The sequence below is a fragment of the Miniopterus natalensis genome, chromosome 19 (assembly GCF_054644295.1).
Source record: "Miniopterus natalensis isolate mMinNat1 chromosome 19, mMinNat1.hap1, whole genome shotgun sequence".
Lineage (NCBI taxonomy): Eukaryota > Metazoa > Chordata > Mammalia > Chiroptera > Miniopteridae > Miniopterus > Miniopterus natalensis.
This window is the reverse complement of record NC_142099.1, coordinates 4,101,405-4,123,175: the sequence shown is the minus strand read 5'-3', so window position 1 is coordinate 4,123,175 and position 21,771 is coordinate 4,101,405. Positions and strand designations below refer to the sequence as shown.

At 49.8% G+C, this 21,771-nt stretch overlaps 1 protein-coding gene across 1 annotated transcript in view; it reads right to left on the bottom strand.

Annotated features, from left to right (window-relative positions):
* The window catches only part of NTNG1 (netrin G1), a 197,384-nt gene extending 178,650 nt beyond the window's left edge, over window positions 1–18,734 (bottom strand). The window contains exons 1-2 of the mRNA XM_087828145.1: window positions 18,577–18,734; window positions 10,716–11,472 (exon numbers count right to left, since the gene is read on the bottom strand). Coding sequence (XP_087684271.1) covers window positions 10,716–10,961 — 246 coding nt within the window. The 5' untranslated portion in view covers window positions 10,962–11,472; window positions 18,577–18,734. The remainder of the gene's footprint in view (window positions 1–10,715; window positions 11,473–18,576) is intronic.
* Window positions 18,735–21,771: the final 3,037 nt, after the last annotated feature.

Here is a 21,771-nt window from a genome sequence, read left to right as displayed (position 1 = left end):
ACAACTTCCAAGTGATTTACTACTAAATAATTAAAACAAAGATGAGTGATTAGAGTCATGGCACATAGAGTTTTATCAAAAATCCCAAGTTAAGTATGGTTGCTGTGACAGAGTATATAGTCTAACTGTGAGTGTCCTGGTAGCTGAGACAATAAGAGAAATGTGATTTCTTAAATATTTTCATTAGATAATAGGAGGAAGCATATCAGTAAATGAGACAAACAAAACAGAGAGAGGAGAATCCCTATAATCTGTTGGTAGGAATGGAAGATGGTACAATGGCATTTGAATTCACTCTATAGTCTGACAGGTTGGCTTCTGGGTGCAAACAAAACTCTTGCTTATGTGCACCCAGAGATGAGATGTCTTCCTGAAGAATGGCTGCTAAATGCAAAAACTAAAAACAAACAACAACAACAAAATTAACTTCCTAAATTCTCACTAATAAAGAATATATACAATTTTAATACAAATAAACTAGATCACACAGATCAAATGGATAATTTGCTAAGATAATGTTAAGTGAAAAGCAAATTACAGAATAGTTTTTCAGGATGATAATATTTTAAAAGAGTCAAAGCTATATGCTGTTTATGAACTTGCAAGTGTGAAAAAAATTAAATTTTTATGATTTGTGCAAGACTCAGGACCTCCAACGCAGCCTATATATCCCAAAGACCATGTATGTATTTGAGTAATAATCTTTAATATGATGTTTATGATCAAATTAACATATCTCTGTTTTAGCCGTTCATTCATTCACTCAACAAATATTTACTGAGCCCTACAATGAGCAGACACAAGATAAAATTCCTGCCCTTTGGAGCTTGTATTGTGGAGGGGAAGGAGAGATATAAAGAAACGAGCCGTATATGATATAATAAATGTCATTCGGTCAGAAGGCATCCAGTGAGGCGGAGCCACTGATGTCTTTCTTAGTGGTCAGTGTTGGTGCCGGTTCACCTATTAAATCATTTCAACATCACCCCTGTAATAAGTTCAACAAAGAAAAATTAATCTGTTTCAGGGATGGATAAAGGGTTGCAGGAGATGTTATTTTTAGATAGTGTCCCTTTGAGAAGATGGGCCCCTTTGAGACAGGTACTTAAGCAGGGAATAAATGGTAGAAACAAACTATGAAAAGATATTGAAAATGTGGGTCCAAACAGCAAGGCGAGAATAAACTTAGTTTTATGAGGACCACCAAGAAGTGGCAGGTGCCGAGGACTGAACGAGGTGAGAGAGATCAGGGCCTTCCAGGCGGCAGTAAGCATTTGGGCTTCATTCTCAATGGGACACAAAGTTATGGAAGGAAACTGAACAAGGAGAGGACCTTACTCACTGAGACCCTTAAAATTTTACATGTATATAGCCTGTAATTAAGCAATATTTATATTATATGCTATAATATTACACACTGTATTATAACACTATAAACCATATATGAATTTGATAATAGAGCTAGACTGGGAGGCAGGGAAGGGCTCTAGCCTAGAGATAAAGCTCCTTGGGAACTGCCTGTTTGCAGCGAAGGCAGTGAAAAGGGGGGCGATGCCCAATATATTTTGAAATTTGGCTAATGGGACTTGCTGATGTGTGTTGTGAGGGACATAAAAGAGACAAGGAGAATTCCTAGATTTTTCATCTTGAGCAACTAGGTAAATATAAAGTAATGTTTACAGAAATGAAAAAGACTAAAGACAGGTGAGGGGCAAAGAAATCAAGAGCTTTATAGTAAACATGTTAAGTTAAAAATGCCCCCAGACATCCAAGGGGGACAGCAAGGAGGCAGCTGGCTACATGGTCAGCAGTTGTTATTGACATTGTAAAAATCAAAACATCAAAAGTATCCTGCTAATTGCTTTTTGCAACACCTCACCCACAGGAACATGATTTTTTAATTTAATTTCATTTTTTTAACTAGCCAACAGTCGCTGACTTACTATCCTGGCTCGCCATGGTGAACGCCGTGTGCATTCCGGCCTCCAGGATTTCCAGCAGCTTATTTCCATTTATATAAACGCGCTAATGGGAGCGGAGTGGAGACAAGCCCCGCTGATTGGCTCGCACCCCTGAAGGAAGACGCTCATCGCATACGCGCGAGTCCGACGTCCCGGCTCTCTGTGTACAGAACCCAATTTCCCGAAGTTATTTCAGATAAAAGGCTTCTTAAACGACAAAATCACAGTATTGGAGCTCACAGTCCAAATCATAAATGCGATTCTTAAAAAAGGTTTTCCGCGATGGTTTTATCCCACATGCAACAAATCAAATTAGGGGAGAGCCTGCCGCACGGTTTAAGAATGGGACACGCGTGTCAGACGGGTTGATAGCCTGGCCCCCCTGGTTAGCTGGAAAAGTTACTAATCTCATGCTTCTATGACTTAACCCGTCATTAATCTAGAGTAACATGACGATAGGATCGGGGATTAGATTAACCAACCAAGGCCAAGGTTTAGGATGGCCCATGGCACCATCCAAGTTCTTGATAAGCATCAGCTACAAATATTCTTTGTGAAAAATGCAGCCGAAGTTCACGCCAACAAGCAAGCAGCAGGTTCTGGGGGGCAGCAAGGCCGGGGTGGGAAGAGCGCTGCTCGGAGCCCCGCAGGGCGCTGGCGGGAGCGCCCCGGGCATCGGGCCGCTCGGCCCCCAGCCTCCGCGTTCTGCGGTTTCCCAGAGGGAAAGGGGGCGCAGGGAAGAAACAGGAGGTTACAGGCGGCTGAGCAACCACTGCTCAGATGGGACCTGATGACAACGTCAACTGCTGCACCTCGAGATGACACCGACCCCCTGGAACGAAAGGGCTATTTCTCTGTCCCAAAGCCACGTCAGCTCAATTCTCCGGTTCCTGTTTCAGAAATCCGCGTCCAGGCAGGTCAAGGAGTGAAAACCGCCCCCGGTTCCTTCCTCAAGTCGCATCTTTGATTTTCACGGAGCGGCCACTGTGAGTGGATCTGTTCCCAGAAGGACGAGAGGAGACTCACAACCTGCCAGCCTCAGGAAGTCCTTCCCCAGAGCTACGGGTGTGCAACGATTTTCATCATCTCCCTCTCGTGAGGGAAGGAGTTCTGAAATCTAAACACGGTGCACGGAAACCAGCCTGTCCTCTGGCCTCGGGAACGAAACCCGATGCAGGCAGATTCCAGACAAAGAGCACGTCTCAGGCGCACCTGCTCCCGAAGGCCCGGTTCTGTGACGCATCACCCGCACGTCGCGCTGTGTGCCCACCGCCCGGTCAGCACCCCTTCCATCACCACGGATCTGACACCCGTTGCCCTCTACTGCCCCACCCCCTTCCCCCGGCAACCACCGTACTGTGTCTATGAGGTTTTTCTTATTTGTTCGTTTGCTGCTTTCGGTTTTATATCCCACATACGAGTGAAATAACATGGTTCTTGACTTTTTCTGTCTGACTGACTTTGCTTAGTGCGATCTTCTCAAGCTCCACCCACGTTGTCGCAAATGGATAAATATTTTTAAAGGATTCAATTAGAAATGGGACAAATCCCTCATCTACGCTTTCAGTATCGGAGCTCAGAGTACTTGCCTCTCCCATCTGTCTTTTAAAAACATCATCACAAGCTGCCCAAGTGCAACAGGCACATTTTTCTAGCCGTCTCTTCATTTATGGAGGGAAAAAACCCCCCAAACAACCTTAGGGTCCTGATCAAAGTTCTCAAGAAGGAAGAAAACACTCTGGAAAATCATTACTGTACTCAATCAACTGATCAATTAAAAACATGTTATTATTTATTTGTTGCCTGCGAGTGTGGTAAATGCTTGGAGGTAGAAAAGCAATATAAGGTTTAATCTCTGTTGCATTCTCGGTATCAGAAACTACATAACCGGGTGTCTCAAAAACAAATGTTGAAATAAAAACAGGAAGTTACACTATGATGTATACAGTAGGCCTTGTCACATATTATCTCATGTAAAGCGTAATGATCTAGTTAGAGTCAGGACATCGTAAACACATGAAACAGTGCATACGTGGATGTATAAATCAACAAAATGCAGGGCAGTGCTAAATGGTGGAATGCAGTAGACTCCACGGGCAGAGTACAAAGGCATGGTGATATATACATTATAATATTACGCACACACACACACAGAGGAGTTAAAAGGCCGGCAGAGTATGAGCTGCAGTTGGCAGGAGGCCTATAGAGAAATCGCCTTGAGCTAGGCCTTGAAGGGTGGGTGGGACTGGGATACGTGGAAAACAGTAGAGTATTCCAAGTAGAAGGAGTCTTCCGCTCGTCCAGGTAGAGAAAACATGTGAGATGAGGGGATGATTCTCATCTCCAAGTCAGAAGATCTACATACCAGCCTAAGACCCACCTAGAGCTCCAAAGCAGAGCAGAGCTAGCCCCCATCCCCCCCAGAAGGAATATGCCCGAGGGACCCCCAGAGAGTCCAGACAGGCTACGGTGCTCTTAGGACACGTCTTCTCACACTTCCCAGGGGATATGCCTCTAGACCGAGGGCAGGCAAGGCTGCCTGTGGGGGGCTGTGGGGGGTAAGTCAAGGTGGTCTACCGCAAGGCAGTGACTATTCGGGACTCTCACGCTTCCCCTTTAAACATCCTGCACTTGTGCATTCAGTTAAATGCTTGCCCTGGCCCCGGTGTGAATCTGGAGCTCCGGGAAGATGAATCATGGCTTATCTACTCAGCCTGCCCCAGCGTGTCCCAAGTTAGGGCTCCACAAGTTTTTGCTCCTCTGCTGTCCAGCCGGATATCAGAAGTCATTCTGCCATTAAACAGGCTGCTGCCCTGTCACTTAAACGCTGCGCCCCACCCACCCGGTTTACCGCCGCCAGGCTTTGCGTGCGCTACATGCCCTGCTCACGCCACTGTGCTCACAGCCGTCTGCGAGAATATCTGTGAAGCATGAGCCCAACAGAGAGGGACAAGGGCACTTGTGCACACAGAGAACACTGCCTGGGAACAAGGGCTGGCAGCCTTAATCTTTTTTTTTTTTTAAATGAATAGTTCATTAATTTTTTGAGAGAGGGAAGGGAAAAGAAACATTGATGTGAGAGCAAAACATCAATCAGCTGCCTCTGGTGCCCCCTACTGGGAAACCCAGCCTGCAACCTGGGCATGTGCCCCCATCGGGAATCAAACTGGCAACCTTTTGGTGCACCAGACGATGCCCAGCCAACTGAGCCACACCGGCCAGAGCATCACAGCCACAATCTCCATCAGCTCCCTCCCAAGGCCTTTCCCAGAAACCAAGCATTGCTAGGCCGATGCAGCTTCAAGCCAAACCCAATGGTTCCCTTCCAGTCAGATTGCCAGGCTCAAGTCCACTAGACACGCCGTGGGGTCCTGGTGGGAAGCGATGGGAAGAAAGGCTGTGTACACCCAGAGCTAAAGATCAGGCAGAGTACCTCATACTCGACACAACAGAGCATGAGGCGCTATTGCGGGCTCCTCAACAAGGAAATACTTCATACAGTGATACTTCAGAAAGATTGATCTCCGTGGAACTTAATTCATTGCAAACACGAATTAAACTTTTCTAAGAAATGAGTCTAAATAATGAACTAATAACAATGGAGTGTTAATAATGAAGGAACTGGGGTTTTTTAAAAATTCCATTCTGGCATAATTAAGGGATAAATCAGTTCAAATGAAATATGTTGCTGTTATTAAAACTTCATCCATTTATTGAATTATGTTTCATGCGAACGGAGTGCATTTTTAAGATCATTCGATTATTATATAAGTCAATGTCATTTCCCGTTTGGGGAAAATTGATATTAATGCCTTGTCATTGAAAACATCACTGAGTTTATCAAATTAACTTCTCAAAAGCCACCTGATGGCCACCAGATGGCTTTCCCGAGCCAATGTCAAATCAGAAATGTAAGCTATGGAGAGCCCTGGGACTACACGTCCCTACTCCCTCATCCCACTGGGTCCTTTAGAATCTTAAAGCACAAAGGCTCTCCCCCATTTCCATAAACTCCATTTGCACACAATGAAATATGCTCTATCCACAATGCTTACAATAATTAAAGTTTCCCCCCCATTCTTAATAGGAGCCTATCTCAAAACAGCACAATATAAAATGATCGTTAATAGACCTGCTACAGCACTTGAATAAATGCCCATCAAGAGCACGAGCACCCATTAGTACATTTCCTAAAGAAAATCCATTTCCATTTCAAATTCTGACATTTTATTTAGAAAAATCACACCCCTCCTTTTCATTATTTCAGTAAGCATAATGAGGGTGTTGCTAACTGCCCCTCGGAGTCCTTTCTTTTCTGCATTTTTTTAGTAATACGAGCCTGCTTGTAATTAAAGGCATGCTACATTAATGCCGCCCGGAGTCTCCAAGGGCCGCGTTTAATGGCCACCTCATAATATTATGCCAGAATTACACGCACAGAAGACTTTTTAATAATCTTTGTTTCCTAATTTGGTTTTGATTGGCTCTGAAATCCAGAGCTGCACTCAAGGGCTCCGGTTTTCACAGTCATCAGCACTTCGGAGCCATAAATTGTACGAATGCCCCGACTCCTCCCGTCTTTCAAAGCTTCTGTTGAGTTTATCCCGAGAATGAGCTACAGGCTGCAGATCACTGCACATCATGTGGCCATTTTCAAGTCCCCGGGGTATGGATGGAGCTATGGCAGCTACGTTTGTCCAAACACAGAGGGCAGGGCACAGCTCCGGGTTGTCACTCGGCTTGGCCCACAGGTTCATGTCACTCCCTTTGCTCCTTTTTCTAAAAAAATATATTTTATTGATTTCGGAGAGAGGAAGGGAGAGGGAGAGAGAGATAGAAACATCAATGATGAGAGAGTCACTGATCGGCTGCCTCCTGCACGCCGCCTACTGCGGATCGAGCCCACAGCCCGGGCATGTGCCCTGACTGGGAATTGAACCCCGATCTCCTGAATCCTAGGTAGATGCTCAACCACTGAGCCATGCCAGCCTGGCCCTTCTTTGCTCTTTAAGCAAATAGAAGGAATTGTAGTTGCCAGATGCTCCGTGTTTTCTGACCAAGCTGTGCGCCTGGAGCTTCTACTTGACTCAAAGCAGGCTGTGACCCATGCTAACCTGGTAACCCAGCCTGAGACAAGACGCTCAGCCCTCTCCTACCCTTTGCGTCCTTCCCCTGGAACAAAAACAGCTATTTTTTAGCCACCAACAACTTAAAAGAAACATTATATTAAATTAAAAAGAAAAATCTATGACCTCAATATATACAATTCATACATATATCCGTCTCTACATGTATCTGTATCTATTCCCCTATTCCACTATCCTGAGTAGAAATGGCAGAATCCTCCCATAAAACTAATGTTTAAAATGCAGACCTTACTAATATACAAAAATTTAAAATCACCGGACACCAAAGAGTTATTAAGTAGGTCATGCAGGTTAATAAGCAGAAATCTATTGTAAAATGGAGTCACGTGGTCCTCTCTTCTTAAATTTCCCCTCTAAGGTAAACGTGGCATTCGTGGACGGCACAGACCAAGGACACGAGTGTGAAAAGCAGCAACATGAGCTCTTCATACCTCACCAGTGAACTTCAACTTCACGTAAGATAAAGGCTATAGGGATTACAGGGCCCTTCTCTGACCAATGTCCCCTAGGTGCTCAGAACCGATATAGTCACAGCTAATCAGGGTGTCACTCGCTGAGCAGGTGATTCCTGAGACCATTTTGCAGGAAACGTTTGCATATCGGGGCTACGTGGCGACCTGCTGCTGTGGCAGCTCCGCTGATGTAATGGGCCGTAACGACTCTGAGCGAGCAGGTGCGGGTGCGTGTGTCAGGAGGGGAGAGCCTGAGAGCCTAACACAGACGACTGCAGCATTCGCATCAGACCTGGGGCTAAGGAGCCTCAACAGGCTGACATGACAGCGTCCCGAGGCAGCCTCAGCGCCCTGCGTCAGGAGCCCTGACATGGGAGAGCTCCATGGGGAGGCCAAACCTGCCCAGAGAACGCGCTTCTATACTGGGCCATTACTGTTGGCTTGGTTTATAATATGCACACAAACAGTCCCAAAGTATGTATGCATTTATAGCATGGATTATTAACTCTGTAATGCCAAACGTATGCATATCAAGGAGTCCAAATGAAGCCCTGATGGGTAACGTCTCACCAACCACCCACTCTCCGCTGGAAAACTGTCCAGCTCATTGACCATCTTAGAGTCCACCAAGGCGCCCCTGTATCGCCATCCTAGTAAAATGCAGCCTTTTCAAAAGGCTGCCCTGCCCAGCTGGTGTTTCTCAGTGGCTGAACATTGACCCATGAACCAAGAGATCAGGGGTTTGATTCCCGATCAGGGCACATGCCTGGGTTGTGGGCTTGATCCCCAGTAGGGGGCGTGCAGGAGGCAGCAGATGGATGTTTCTCTCTCTCATCAATGTTTCTCTCTCTCTCCCTTCCTCTCTCTAAAATCAATAAAAACATACTTTTTTTTTTTTTAAAAGGACTGTCCTGTGGGGTATCCTGGGAGATGAAGCCACCGAGGGGTATCATCTGAATTCCTTTTTCCCTTTTGGTCGCTAACATCCCTTAGCCAATGGGCTGGTAGGAACTGGCTTGATTAAGGACCTTAGACCATGTCCCTGTGAAAGGCAGGGACAAGAAGGTCTATGAACTTCTCTTTCCCACTCGTGATGGGAGAAAGGTGAGGGAGACATCAAGTACAGGGTCAGGGACAGTGGTAGGTAGGCTTCTCTGGCTGGAGGCGGAGATTGGGGAAGCCACACAATCAGACCACCCATGAAGTCATCACACAGGGCCATGCAAGTGGAAATGGCTCTCTGAACAAGGAGATTTGCTATTTTACTTAGATGTGTAAATTATTGAACCCATCTTGAAGTGACGTATTGTTACAAGGGCATGAGAACCGACACATAGAGCCAGAGTGTTCTTAATAATATGAAGAGCTGGCCCAGGACTCATCCTGTGGTGTAAGGAGTGAAATATCCCACAACCTACCACCTGCATGGCCATTTCCCCCCAGATTAGCCATGAGATCTAAAATCTGACCTTGGGTGAGAGATGGTCAAAGGCCTCATATAACGCTCACAAATGCCCCTGCCCTGTTTATATACTTATTGTAGTTTTGCGAATGTGTTTGAATAAACTCCTCTCCTGGAGGTCTCTGGTTTCTAACATGGGACTTCTTTGCAAAGCCCTTGCCTGCCCGCCTCCCAGGGAGACGGGTCCTTTCTTTGAAATATTTAGTCTCCTGGGCACCTTAGTCACAGTGACACCTCATCGCCAAGCTCTTTCTCTCACTCTCCACAGGATCAGGTTTGGACCATAATTCAAACCAGTCCCCAAAGGCACTTCTGAAAAATGGCAAGCCCTTCGCTTTTAGGTGAAAACACTCTTTATTGCTCACAATCGTCTCCTGTTGCAAAACCTTTCTCCAGTGCTAGGTCTGGGATCACCTTATGCTAATTTCACTCGCTGGGGACTGCGAACAGATGCTACTTTGATGAATAGTTTCACTATCCTGAGAATGCCCGGCCAGGTTCAAGATAATAAAGTCAGGTACGAACACTATTAAAATCCGCCAAACGATTCTATCAGTTACGTGAAAAATGCAATCCCAACTCCTGGATCGAATGAAGACCACCTCTGACAAAAAACAATGACCTATACCGAATGAACACGGTACCTGAATCCCTCAGCATGCTGATTTACATCATTTCAATCGCCAAACTCTTATCCTAAGACCTCCTAGGTATATTTTCAGCAATGTCCCTCGTGAAAATGCAACGTGTCACTCCAGCGTTATCTTTCCACATAGCATTTGCCTTTCCGCCCAGAATGAGACTCAGCCACACCGAGAAAACGACGAATTCCATAGCTTGGCTTATCCACGGCTAGCACAGCAGGCTCTCAGGTAGCAGGCGTTCGCTCAATGCTGCCTCGTTCTAGGGCTGGTGAGATGCCAGAGGAACCTGAATGCTGTTTACATCAATTAGCCTGCGGTACAACTGGTCCTGCTTAAAGTCGAGGCGCCCATCAGCGAAGTTAAGTGAGGACTCGCTGAACCTGAATTTGTATGCCCCACACCATTACCTTTCAGTAGATATGTTTCCAGCATCCCAACGTTCAGCTCTGAAACACCCGTGGAAGACCGCAGCCCCTGAAGACAAGGGGCTGAGGGATGGACAAGTCAGACTCTTCTGGAACAGCTGCCCGCGACGCCTTAGCCCCTCCCTCCTCCTCTGCTTTCTTCTCGCCGGCCTCCTAACCAAAGATTTCCAAATCACAGCTGTTTCCTGACGAGGAACACCACGGCCTCTACTCTAGCCTTGAGCGATGGAACCTGGGACTGGCCTTGAATCGCTCTGGCTGAAGCTGGTTTACCCTCAGGCTTGCTCCCGACCACACCACACACGGCCTAATCAGAGTCCCCCTCTCCAATCTGAAATGTCACCTTCAGCCGCACGTCTCCTTTGACCATCTATAGACAGTGCCCTTGTCTTTGTGAGACCTTTGGAAAGTGGAAGGTAGGCTCCAGAGCCTCCATCACACTGTGACTTGGGATTCCAGATGCTACAAGCCTCCATCCACGAGATGAGGCTGGCCTGGCGGCCCAGATGGCCCCCACCCACGGGCCCAGCTCATCGACGGGGTGAGTCTTTGACCCACCTGGTGTATATTCACCTACCACAGGCCCCACCTACTCTGAAACACTGTTCGAAAGGGCTGCCTCACCATTGCACAGAACGTCTCGGGCGGGTCTCCGCAGGTGATGTCTGGAGGGTCCAGCTTCACTTTCAGGTATTTTGTCATGTCCGTGGATTCCGGCTGACAGGCCATGTAATCCCAAACTTTGCCTTCTTCTGTGTAAATCTGGGTCTTACACACATCGTAGTGTCCCCACACCAGAGGGTAGGGCTGCATCACCGAGGACACCGTAACCCAAAGGGCGTGAATGGACAGGAATCTTGACAAATACATCTCTAAACTCTTGGCAATCTTCTCGGTAACTGACGCAGGCTTGGCTTATCTGTGGTCCACGTTTATTTTACATGTACATAGATGTCCATACGTAGGTAGGGCTGTATATTTTAAAAAAATAATTAAGAGGATGAGACCTCAAAGTTGAATCCAAGACGGAAGGGGAAGGGTTGAGAGATACGGTGCGTGCTCAGGGACGTCGAGGACTTTGGCGGGAGGCTATCATACTTGTGCATCAGGCGTTAACCTGCGCGTCTGTTGTCCTAGAGCATAACTAGGAGACTGGGGTCTGGTTTGGTTCTCGTAAAAGGCGTCCACTTGCAGACAGTGATTCAACAAAGGGATGGTTCTCTGGCTGCACATCCGATCACCCTGGGCGATCCCCGACGGTCGCGGCTCATCAGGGCTGCCCAGGCCTGCTCAGGTGTCAATACCTGAAGCAAGAGGCTGAGTGTCTCTAGCCTGGTGTCTGTTTCTCGGCAACCATTCTCTTCTTCTGGCACCAACACCCCTATAGAGACAAAAAAAAAAAATTATCAAAGGTAGGCTAGGTTGGCATTGGGGAGGTTGGAAGCAACATAGAGCAGATGGGTGGGATGGGGGTCACCGTGACTCGGCTGTTTTGCTAGAGCGAGCGGACCATAGACATCATCCCCGTTGGGGAAAGTTTCAACAGGAAGGATTGAACTCTTGCATGTAACCAAGACACATGTGTGTGTGTATGCTCCGGGTGAGTTACAGGTTTTTGCTTCAAAAATTAAATTTCCATTTTGACCCAACTGAGAGCAAAGAGCTGGACTGAAGCATGTCTTCTGCGTGGGAGGGCTAGAAAATCTCCCAGGAGCACAATGGAGGAAATGAGTCCCTTTACAACAATGACAAAGGGTGGCAGCTACTTGTATGCCTTTGTCTCTTGGCAAAGAGACCCTAATAATCTCCCAATTCCTTGTACGTTTCTCAGCTTTTGTGAGCTGGAGTGAAAGCTGCCATTGTTTCCACCAGCCCGTCCCTTTGGAGTTGCCCATTAGATCAGAAGAATTGAGCATCTTTTGTTTGGTTGCATTTAGTCATAAAGATAATTCTGCGCTCTGGGGGGAAAAAAAAGATGCAAAATAAAACCAAAGGAGCACATTTTCCTTTCAAAACTCTCTCTATTCTCTGGCATCTTTTTACAGACATGACATCGCACCTGCAGTTACTCTCTGTAACAGAAGCAGAGAGTTTGTCCCAAAGGCGAATGTTATACGACACTTTAAAACTAAAAGCTCGGTAGTAAAATGCACAATTTAAAATGCACATTTAAAAATAGCTGAGGGTGACTTAACAGGCCATGAAGCAGAATAATATGGCACTAATTCTAAGAGAAAATAAAAATGACTGTTTGAAAATACTCTTGGTTAACCGATAATGCAGCATCCATTGCTATGGGGGGAAGTCACTGGTGGGTTGAACTGGCAACTTTTCCCTTTGGAGACTGGAGTCCATATCTTAACAAACGATAAAATTTGGATTCCACGTTTCAAAACGTGTATTTGCTTAATTAGTTGGTCCATGTTGTCACAGTCCCAACCATTATTTTTTTAAACCACTAAGAAAGGACAAAAAGCCCAGAGTTCAAGAAAACAGCCTCAGAGACCCCCCGCTTCACACGAAGCGGCTTAAATATGGAGGTTCACCATCTTCAAACAATCTTCCAAAAGGAATCCACTATATTTAAATAATGCACCGTCTTCAAGTGAACGGAGCCCCAGAAACTATGAAATGCCAGCAGATGGCTGAATTGTGTTTCCATAGCAAAGTAATTTATAATAATTGCTTTATGGATGCAAGTACAATTTTCATTATATCGCCATTCATAAAATGCTACCATACAGCTGCAAATGGTGGTATTTCCTATTAGGAAACGTCGAATAGCTGGGTTCCCGCGAAGCGATAATTAGCTGTTTGTCTAAACACGGATCAGCCACTGATCTGAATCTGCCTCCTCCTCGGAGAGTAAGGATGACTCTGTGTGCAGCTCCGTGTGAGGTCTTAAGCTAAAGAGAAAAACATCACAGGGGCGCATGTGGTGTGGCTACTATGGCCTTCTGGTTTCCTTGTGTGTTTTTTGTTTTTTTTAGATTCGTTAATATATATAAATTGATATTTTCAGAAACATCCACCAATTTGACAAGTAATAATCCAAAAAGGTGTTTAAATAGCATAGAAGTTCATTTTCTAGGTGATGCTTCAGTGATGTTTGCTACTATATTATAAACAGAACCAACACTTCCATGGGGTGTGTGTAGGGGGAAGGGGTTGTTACAACTGAGGCACTCTAAAATCCACTTGACCAGAAATTATCAACTTCAGTTCTTAGTTTCAAATCCACAGCAACTTATTTATCAAGGACAATATACTCCGGAAGATCTGAAACGGATGGCAATGACTCTGGGCTGATTAAGCACCAGGAATTAATTTTTTTAAAAAAAATACGTTTTTACTGATTTCAGAGAGAGGGAGAAAGAAATAGAAACATCAATGATGAGAGAGAATCATCCATCGGCTGCGTCCTGCACCCCCCCGAATGGGGATCGAGCCCACAACCCGGGCATGTGCCCTGACCAGGAATCAAACTGTGACCTCCTGGTTCATAGGTCAGTGCTCCACCACTGAGCAACACTGGCCTGGCAGGGGTTAATTCTTCCTATTCTTTTCAAAACATGACCCCAAGTAAATATTTGAATTCTCCCTGAGCTTAATCTTCACTTTTTTTTTTTTTTTTAAAAACCAATGGATGTCACCCCCCTAATCTATTTATTCCTGATTACTGTCTTTATCTACATGTGGCCTTCCTGCCACCACAAAATAAAGGGGTGACCATATACAGGTATGTGGAAAATTTGGACAGGAAGGAAATGTATGGGAACCTATTACTACTTCTTGACCCAACAGTGATCCCATGGTAACGAGTTCTCATTAAATGACCGGGAATGATAATGATGGTCATTACCCAGAATTATGGACTAGACCATTGATCGGACTCAGAGAACTGACAAGGAGAAATGCAGAGCAGTGCAAGATATTTGAGCAGGAGGCACTGGCAGGCCTGTGCGACAGACGGCCCTGACAAGACGCAGCCAATTATAGCTTCCATTTCTGGCACATAACCAGTTGTGATTAATAGTTTTCCATTACATTACAGACGTACTATTAATGTATTAAAAATGTCAAGCCTTGGCAAGCACTAATATGGCGTGGCTCGGCCGGTCTGCAGAATTTACATTTAATGAGCTCCCATTGACACGGAAAATGATATCGACCGCGGCAGGTTATAGGTCAGGGGGGAGGGCCGCGAGCTGCGCTCTAACGTAATTATTTGGCCGTGTTCTCATATTTTAGGTCTGTGGCGCGCCTCACCTGGTGCGTATCCTTCCATCAGGGTTCCCTTAGTTTTCGGTGCTGCTTACCCGTCAAAGAAATCCTCTTAATATAAAGTTAATAGGAAATCGAAGCCGTGAACTCTTATGGCACACAGAAGCCTCTGTCGAAATCAGGGATTTTCTACTAACGTATAACAAGTATAACAGAGGAGTTTTCAAAGAAAATAAAACAATGTAAAAACACTGTTTTTAACGTTTATTATTACCTCATGGCACCGGTCCCCATCTGGCTATGCTTTCAACCAGGCTAGAATCATCCCTGGCCTCTTAAAAGCTAGGTCATCACAGCAAATGGCCAGGCAGACGGATCAGGAGGACAGTCAGTGACACAGCTGGGGATTTAATACACTACACGGGTCCCTTCTGGCCCGTGACGGCACTAACTGCCCAGTGACGTGGGCTTCGGCTGTGTGTCAGGTGTGCGCGTCACCTAAACGCTGGCGGCCCCAGGAGAGCTCTGGGCAGCCCCCTGCTAGCGCCTCACCCTGCAGACCGTGGGAGTCTGACCCAGGTAAGGCCGCACCCTCCTGCGCCCTACAGCGCCGGGGCGCCCCTGGGTGAAAACGCTGCGGGCGCCCCCCAGACCTCCGGCTGGGGCGTCCGTCCGTCCGTCCGCAGCGCCGACACAACACTGTGAAGTCGTGCCAAGCCTCGCGCCGACGCATGCCGCTGCTCTGGGCTGAGCGGGCCACCAGCTGGCTTCGCGCACACGGGGCCTCAGCCGTCTCGGGGAGCCTGCGGCTCACCCCCTCCCTCCTGGATTAACTCTGCACGAGGCATCTCCCGGGCCCTCTCTCTCAGCAGACAGGCAGCCTTCCCGAAACGCTACATGGAGCTAACAGCGCCCCAAATCACGGTCGGCTGACTGCCAAGTTCATCACCTGCGGGGAAAATACTGCGCGTGGCCCGCGCGCTAGCTGCCTTTCCACGCGCGCTAGCTGCCTTTCCACGCGCGCTCCCTTACATAATCTCGCTGGGCGGTGGGGGTGTTGGCAGCAGGCTGCTTATTCCAGAAGCACTGGGCTCTCCTCTCGGGCACCCGAAACAGGCAGCTATCGACTCATTCATTCCTCGCAGGCATCAAGGGCTTTCGAAACACGCTGGCTTCTCCATGGGAAGGAACAAAGGGACGGTCGTCACATCCCAGAGTGGAAAGGTGAAGAGAGGCTGAAACATGACAAATCCCGTAACCTATGAAAAGGAGCGGCGCCCGGCACTGTCCGGACGCGCCCACCGGACGAGGTGGGCAACGCACCGGGTGTTCTCTGCATTTACTTATTGGCGGGGAAGAGAGCGTTTTCCATCTTCATGGGAAACATCTGCTTCTCTCCTTTTGTTCACTGTCTCTCAATATATAAGGAATTGAACATGTTCTGCAACGTGATTGGCATTTTTTTTTTTTTTTTTTTTGCTCAGACTTGATTGGCTCCTATGAGCAACTGCCTATCATGAGATTCTTAATAAAACCAAACGGCATACCTCAGTATTGGAAAGATGTCTGTTTTCGCAGAGACAAGACTGATGAGAGGAATTAGACAGCATGCATTTGGCAGGATGTTGGAAGATGGGAAAATTCATAAAATCATTTCAGAAGCAGTTAAGCCGAGAAGAAATCTGTTGTTTCATTACCACAGGACAACAAGTCTTTTTGCTTCTCGCGCAGGGAAGTTCAGAGAGCCCGGGCTTAAAGAGCGCAGCTGAGGAAATCTACCCCCAACGGGAGTTTTCAAACAAAACTCTGGGTTCTGAAGATAAAATTATTTTTAAAAGTATGCCAAGTCTCTTACTGACCTAAAATACAATTCACACACACACACACACACACACACACTTTTCTGTGAATATATAATTGCCTGAGTTGAATGCAATTTTATTCTTTCTGAGAGACTTGGGGCTTTTTGAAACTAAAACTCTCTCCTGAAATCTTACAACACTTACAAAACATGCCAACTAAATGTGTAACGGTTTAAATTTTTTAAGCACGTTGCCTGATTTTCCCCCCCGGAACAATAATGGAAGCAAAGATAGGTATTTGCTCTAATTACAAATATGCCAAAGGACGCTGCAAATAAATTATCAGCCTCTTCCTAAAAAAAAGGTAACCCTCATCGCTTTCACACACACGCCCGGTGAAAGCTGACAAAACAGACGCCTCAATAGGAAGAGCAGCCTTCTGGGCAAATGAAGTCTTTTCTTACAGAATTGTGAGACTATCCCACGTAAATCCCGCCACAGGAAGCATCACCAAATTGCTAGACAAATATGAGGAATTCGGAATGCCTCATGCGGGTCCTAATTTCACGACAGCCAGCAAAGGACAGGAAACATACCCCTTACGTATGGAAGCTGGAACTGCAGGACATGTGGGATACCTGATGATTTTTTTCTTTGTATTATGATTCACATGCAAAGAATCAAACGTTATCTTAATGAAAAACTAAAAGTTGCTTGTCTTCCAAAAATATCTCGGACAGTCATGGAGCGGCTTTTTTCATAGCCTTTTTTTTTTCCCAAAGAGAAGGGCCTGGGGGCATATTAGTCATTCAAAGTGACACAGTTCAAAAATACTTCACGAAACCAGGGGTTGCTAATTCCCCAGGGCTCAGACACGCTCTTCAGGAGCTAGACAAATCCCCCAAACCCTGCCTCTCCTCCGTAAAAGGGGACGCCTGGGAAACTTTCTCTAACAAGCTTAATCCTTGAGTATATTTGAATAAATGGCTCTGTTGTCAGGTCTTCCCGTTTTTGTTGTTGGTTTTTAAAATTTTATTTCTGTAAGAAGAAAACTCAGTATTTTCAGTCATAAAATCGGGCCTTGTTTCTCGAGCAAAGCTACTGCCAGGTATACACTGTGATGTTTCGTGAGATGCTGAATCTTACTCAGAATTTTCCACTCCCAAGGCTGACGAAGTGTGGCTCCCTGACCTTTCCCTGGGTCAGGAGACCCGGGCAGGGGGCGGGGGACAGAAGCCCCTTCTCTCCGGAAACCTGTACGGTTGGGACCGCACCCTCCGGCCTTTCCAAATAAAGTTGCTCTAACATCCCCGCTGGGAATTTTCCTCCCTCGCCCTGTAAAATGACAACCGCCCAAGTGGATTATCAGGAAAAAGGGAAGAAAGGCAAAGGTCCCCGGGTGAGGTTACCAAGACCGACGGCAGAGGGCGCAGTTTCTTCTTCTATCCAAGTTTCCCCGCGGATGAATCACTTAATTGGTTATTTTGGGCCCAATAATATTCAGTACTATTTGTATTATCTATAGATCTCCACCGATCCGCACGGGAGAGCAGCGCGTTGTCCCCAGCCGGGTCCATCGCCGGCGACCGCAGTGCCGGCAGAGCAGCGGGGAAACGTTCCCCCGCGGGTCCTGCCCCTTCTCCCCAGCGGCGCGCGTGGGACCGCGAGGCTCCGTCTCGCCCCAGCGCAGGGCATTCCATGAGGGAAACTCCAAAAGCAATCGGTGGGGCCACCGGCTGCAAAGGGCCGGCGAGGGGGCAAGTTTTTTCCCCCCCAAAGCAAACACAGTTGGTGAAAGAAATAAAGAGGAGCCTCCATGGAGGCGCGGGGTCTGGTCAGGTGTGTGCAGGGACAGCGCGCCCTGTGCCGGGCCGTCTGTCTGTCCGTCCGTCCGCCGAGGCACAGCCCGGCGTCCCGGCTCTGGATTCAGCCCGCCTCGGCGGCAGGGGCGCACCCCGGGGAGCCCCGAGTGGGGGGGTGGGCGTGCGCCCCGGGCGGGGCGGGGGCGCGCACAGGGGCTCCGCGCGCTGCCTCCTCCCCGCGCTTTGCAAACTTCCTCGCCTCCCGCGGGGGGCTGGCACCGGGGGGCGGGAGGGAGGGGCACCCGGGGAGAGGGGCTGAAGGAGGGGGTCGCCGCGGCACTCACCGTGTGGCCCGATGGCCCCGGCGCCCCCCGGAACTGAGCCGACGGCACCGGGCGGCGGCCCTGCCCAGCCTGGTGCACCTCGGGCGGCAGCCAGCGCAGCGGGGGAGCCCGCGGGCGGCGCTTGGCCGGTGGTGGCGGCTCCGGCCGAGCCTCCCGGGGGGCGGGGTGGGGGGGCGGCGCGGGCGCAGCGGGAGCGGCGGGGTGTGGACCCCGCGCTGCCGCAGCCGCTGCAGCCGCAGCCCCGGGGTCCCGATCGCGCCCGGCCCGCCCGCCGGAGGGGACTCCGCGCGCCCCGCGCCCGCCGCTCAATTACCTTGGCCTCCGGGCCCCGGGGGCAGCCTCCGCGCCGAGAGGGGGGAATTCCTTCCGAAATGCAAAAGATCGGAGACTTGGACAGGTAGCCGAGGCCGGTGGGCGGAGAGGCAGCGAGGACGGCCAGGTGCCTCTCCCTCCAAAACCCCGGCGGCGTTCGCGCTGGAGCCGCAGCCCCGGGAGGTCTGCCGCCCGGTCCCCGCGCCCGCTCTGCTCCGCGCCTCCTCGCGCCGCTGCCTCTGCCGCTTCTCCCCTTAAACTTTTACGGAGGGATTGTGTTTCTTTTTTTTCCCTCCAATTCCTAATTTTTTTTTCTATCCCCCCCCCCTTTTTTTTTGGTTTTTAATGTGTTGAGCTGCAGGACGATTTCCAGATTCCCCGGGGATCAGAACCAGCAGCCCGGCGGCGGCTCTACCCCGCTCGGCACAGCTTTCATTTCATTTCAGATGGAGACGCCGAGCTCAGTCCGAAGGGACATCAATCAGGACGCTTCGCCTTGGCGCCAAGAAGATGCTCGGGCACCGATTCCGCCCGGGCTCCCTTCGCGCATTCCTCCGCTCAAGTCAGAAATGTCACCGCACATGGCGCTGATGGCTGCGCGACGCGGCGCACCCCAAGTCCGTTTGATGAAATATACATGGCCCGCGACGCTCGTGGGTTGCGGGGCCCGGCTCCCCGCCCCGCCCGCCCGCCGCGCCCGCCGCGCCCGGCCGGACCCTGCTCCGTCCGAGCGGCCAGCGAGCTCCGGGCAAACTTAGGGGCGCGTGGCGACGCCGGCGCGGGAGCGAGCGCGGGGGCGGGGGCCGCGGGAGGGCGGCAGCCGGCGGGGAAGCCGCAGCCCGCGGAGGGGCGGCGTGGACGTCTCACTTAAAAGCGGATCTTCTTCTGCAACTGGCAGCAAGTGGAAGGATCGCAAACCCGATCCTCCCCGAGACCCGAGCGCTCCGAGCGGTCCTAACTCCGTCGCGCTCGCGGCTGCTGCTGCCGCCGCCGCGGGAGGCACCGCGGCCGGGGCTCGGCGACCTCGGGCTGCGGCGGCTGCGGGGCCCCGCGCCCCCGCCCCCACGCCCACGGCGCCGCGGGTTCCAGGGACCCCGGGCGTGCCTGTCACTCACGCCCCCGCCCACCCCGTGCCTTCCTCGCTCCTGGTTTCCACCCCTCCCCCCGCCCTGCCGCGCGCAGCGCTCGGCCCCTCGCGGGGATGGCAACAGTGTTTCCACCGGCCGTCCGGCCCCGCCGGCGGCCCCGCGGCGCAAGCCCCGAGCCTCCCCCTCTGGAGATGCGCGCTCCTTTGGGGAGAAGTTCAAGTTCAAGACCAGGGTGGTGCATGGCAGGCCCCTGCGCCTTTCCCAAGAGACAGACCAGCGCCCCCAAGATTTTGTTTCCACCAGCGGGGGGGCCCCACTCTTAGCTACCCACTGGGGGGCCCACTCTTAGCTACCCACTGGGGGGCCCACTCTTAGCTACCCACTGGGGGGCCCACTCTTAGCTACCCACTGGGGGGCCCCACTCTTAGCTACCCATTCACACCAGCAACGACAAAATCAAGACTTAGATGGACAGAGACCTTTACCTAGGAAAAAAGGAGGTTGCCATGAGGTACGCATGTTCAGAACCCCACGGAAATCGGCTTTATCACTGTCTGTACCGCAAGGGGTGAGCAGTGAGGGAGCAAACCCGGGCGCGCCACGAGTGGTTTGAACAAGGAATGTGTTCCCTGTGCTCCAGGGGTTCAGGGAATAAACTGAGGAGGAGATGTGGCCTGCATCCGATCTGGGGGCCAGCTCCCCGGGTTCAGGATCCAGTGGGGTGGTCCAGGCACAGCAGAGGAGGGCGCAGAGCTAAGCGCAGAGCCAGCGTTTCTCTGCCACGACTGGGGTGGTGCTAACAGAAGGGGGCGCAGGGGAGAAGGTCTGAGCCTGCAGAGGGACCCTCCTTGGCCCTGAGCAGCCAGGAAGGAGGCGGGGGATTCCTGGCAGGGGTTACCTGAGAGGCCCCACACCTGAGAGGCCACACGAGTCCCCTCTCCCTTTACTCCCTCCCCGCCAGGAAGTTGGGGTTCCCCTGCTCCCTCCTTCTCACCCACATTTCATAAAGTCCCTTGCAGGGGTGAAACTCTCAGAAGGCATCCTTGGACAGTGGCCGTCCCTGGCCCTTCACGGGGTCTCTGCCCATTCTCCTCCAGGGTTCATGAGATGGAGGTGCCCCTCACCACCTAACCCTCCCTTACAGCTCCCCCAGCCCAGTCCCTTCTGGGGAGTGAGAGGGACTTGAGAAGCATCACCCACGCAGCCCCTCACTTCTCCCTGGCCCCTGGCCCGCAGCGCACAGCTCTCAGCCTGCCCTCTTCCCTCAGGCCAAGAAAACCGCTTCTGAATTCGCATTCTCAGCTTTATCTGATCTTTTTAGGTCCCGCTCCAGTAAAAAGTACAGAGGAGAAACCTATGCAGAGATCAGGAAGCTCCCTTCTGGGGTACACCAAGATCTTGGTGACTGACGATGGTTGGCTCCGGACCTGGAGAAATGTTCCCTTTCATCTGCCCAAATCTTGCCGCTGACCCCCCTCCCCCTCTCCCTGTACCAGGCCTGTCCCCAGTCCAGGGTTCCCTGGAACAGGCGGCACACACCTGGTCCCACATGAGAATGGGGTCTCTCTCTAGTTAGGTAGTTTCGTCACATCTGCTCTGATCTTTTCACAGACTCAGTAAATCACCAGCTAGACACGTGAATCTCAACCACGGCAGGAAGTCAGAATCCGCAGGAGAAAATCTTCAGCATTAAATCCCCTCCCCTCCGGATCTGATTCCTCCACCAGCCGGGATGGGGTGGGAAGGACTTTCCCTCCAAAGGGCACTTAGGGCAGATCTAATATTTTCTTTTAGGAGAACCTGTGAGCTAACATCTATATATGAAACCAGCTTTCTGGATTCTACCTCTGCACATTCATTTATATAATACATACCAATCAGGAATTTACTTTAGATGTTTTCTGGGCATCAGGGAAAATAATTTAGGGCAGGCTCACTTTTCCTGTTGCCCTCTGCTTCCTCCGTCTATATATAGTTGGCTCTCTCTGGAAAGAACAACATGTCTGTTTTTATTTAACCTTTCCGCTCTTTTTTTTCTCTCTCCCCCTTTAGAGGACAATCGCTTGATCTTTGAGGCCTTTGGCTTCGGAGCTCTGGCTGGTTTCCAT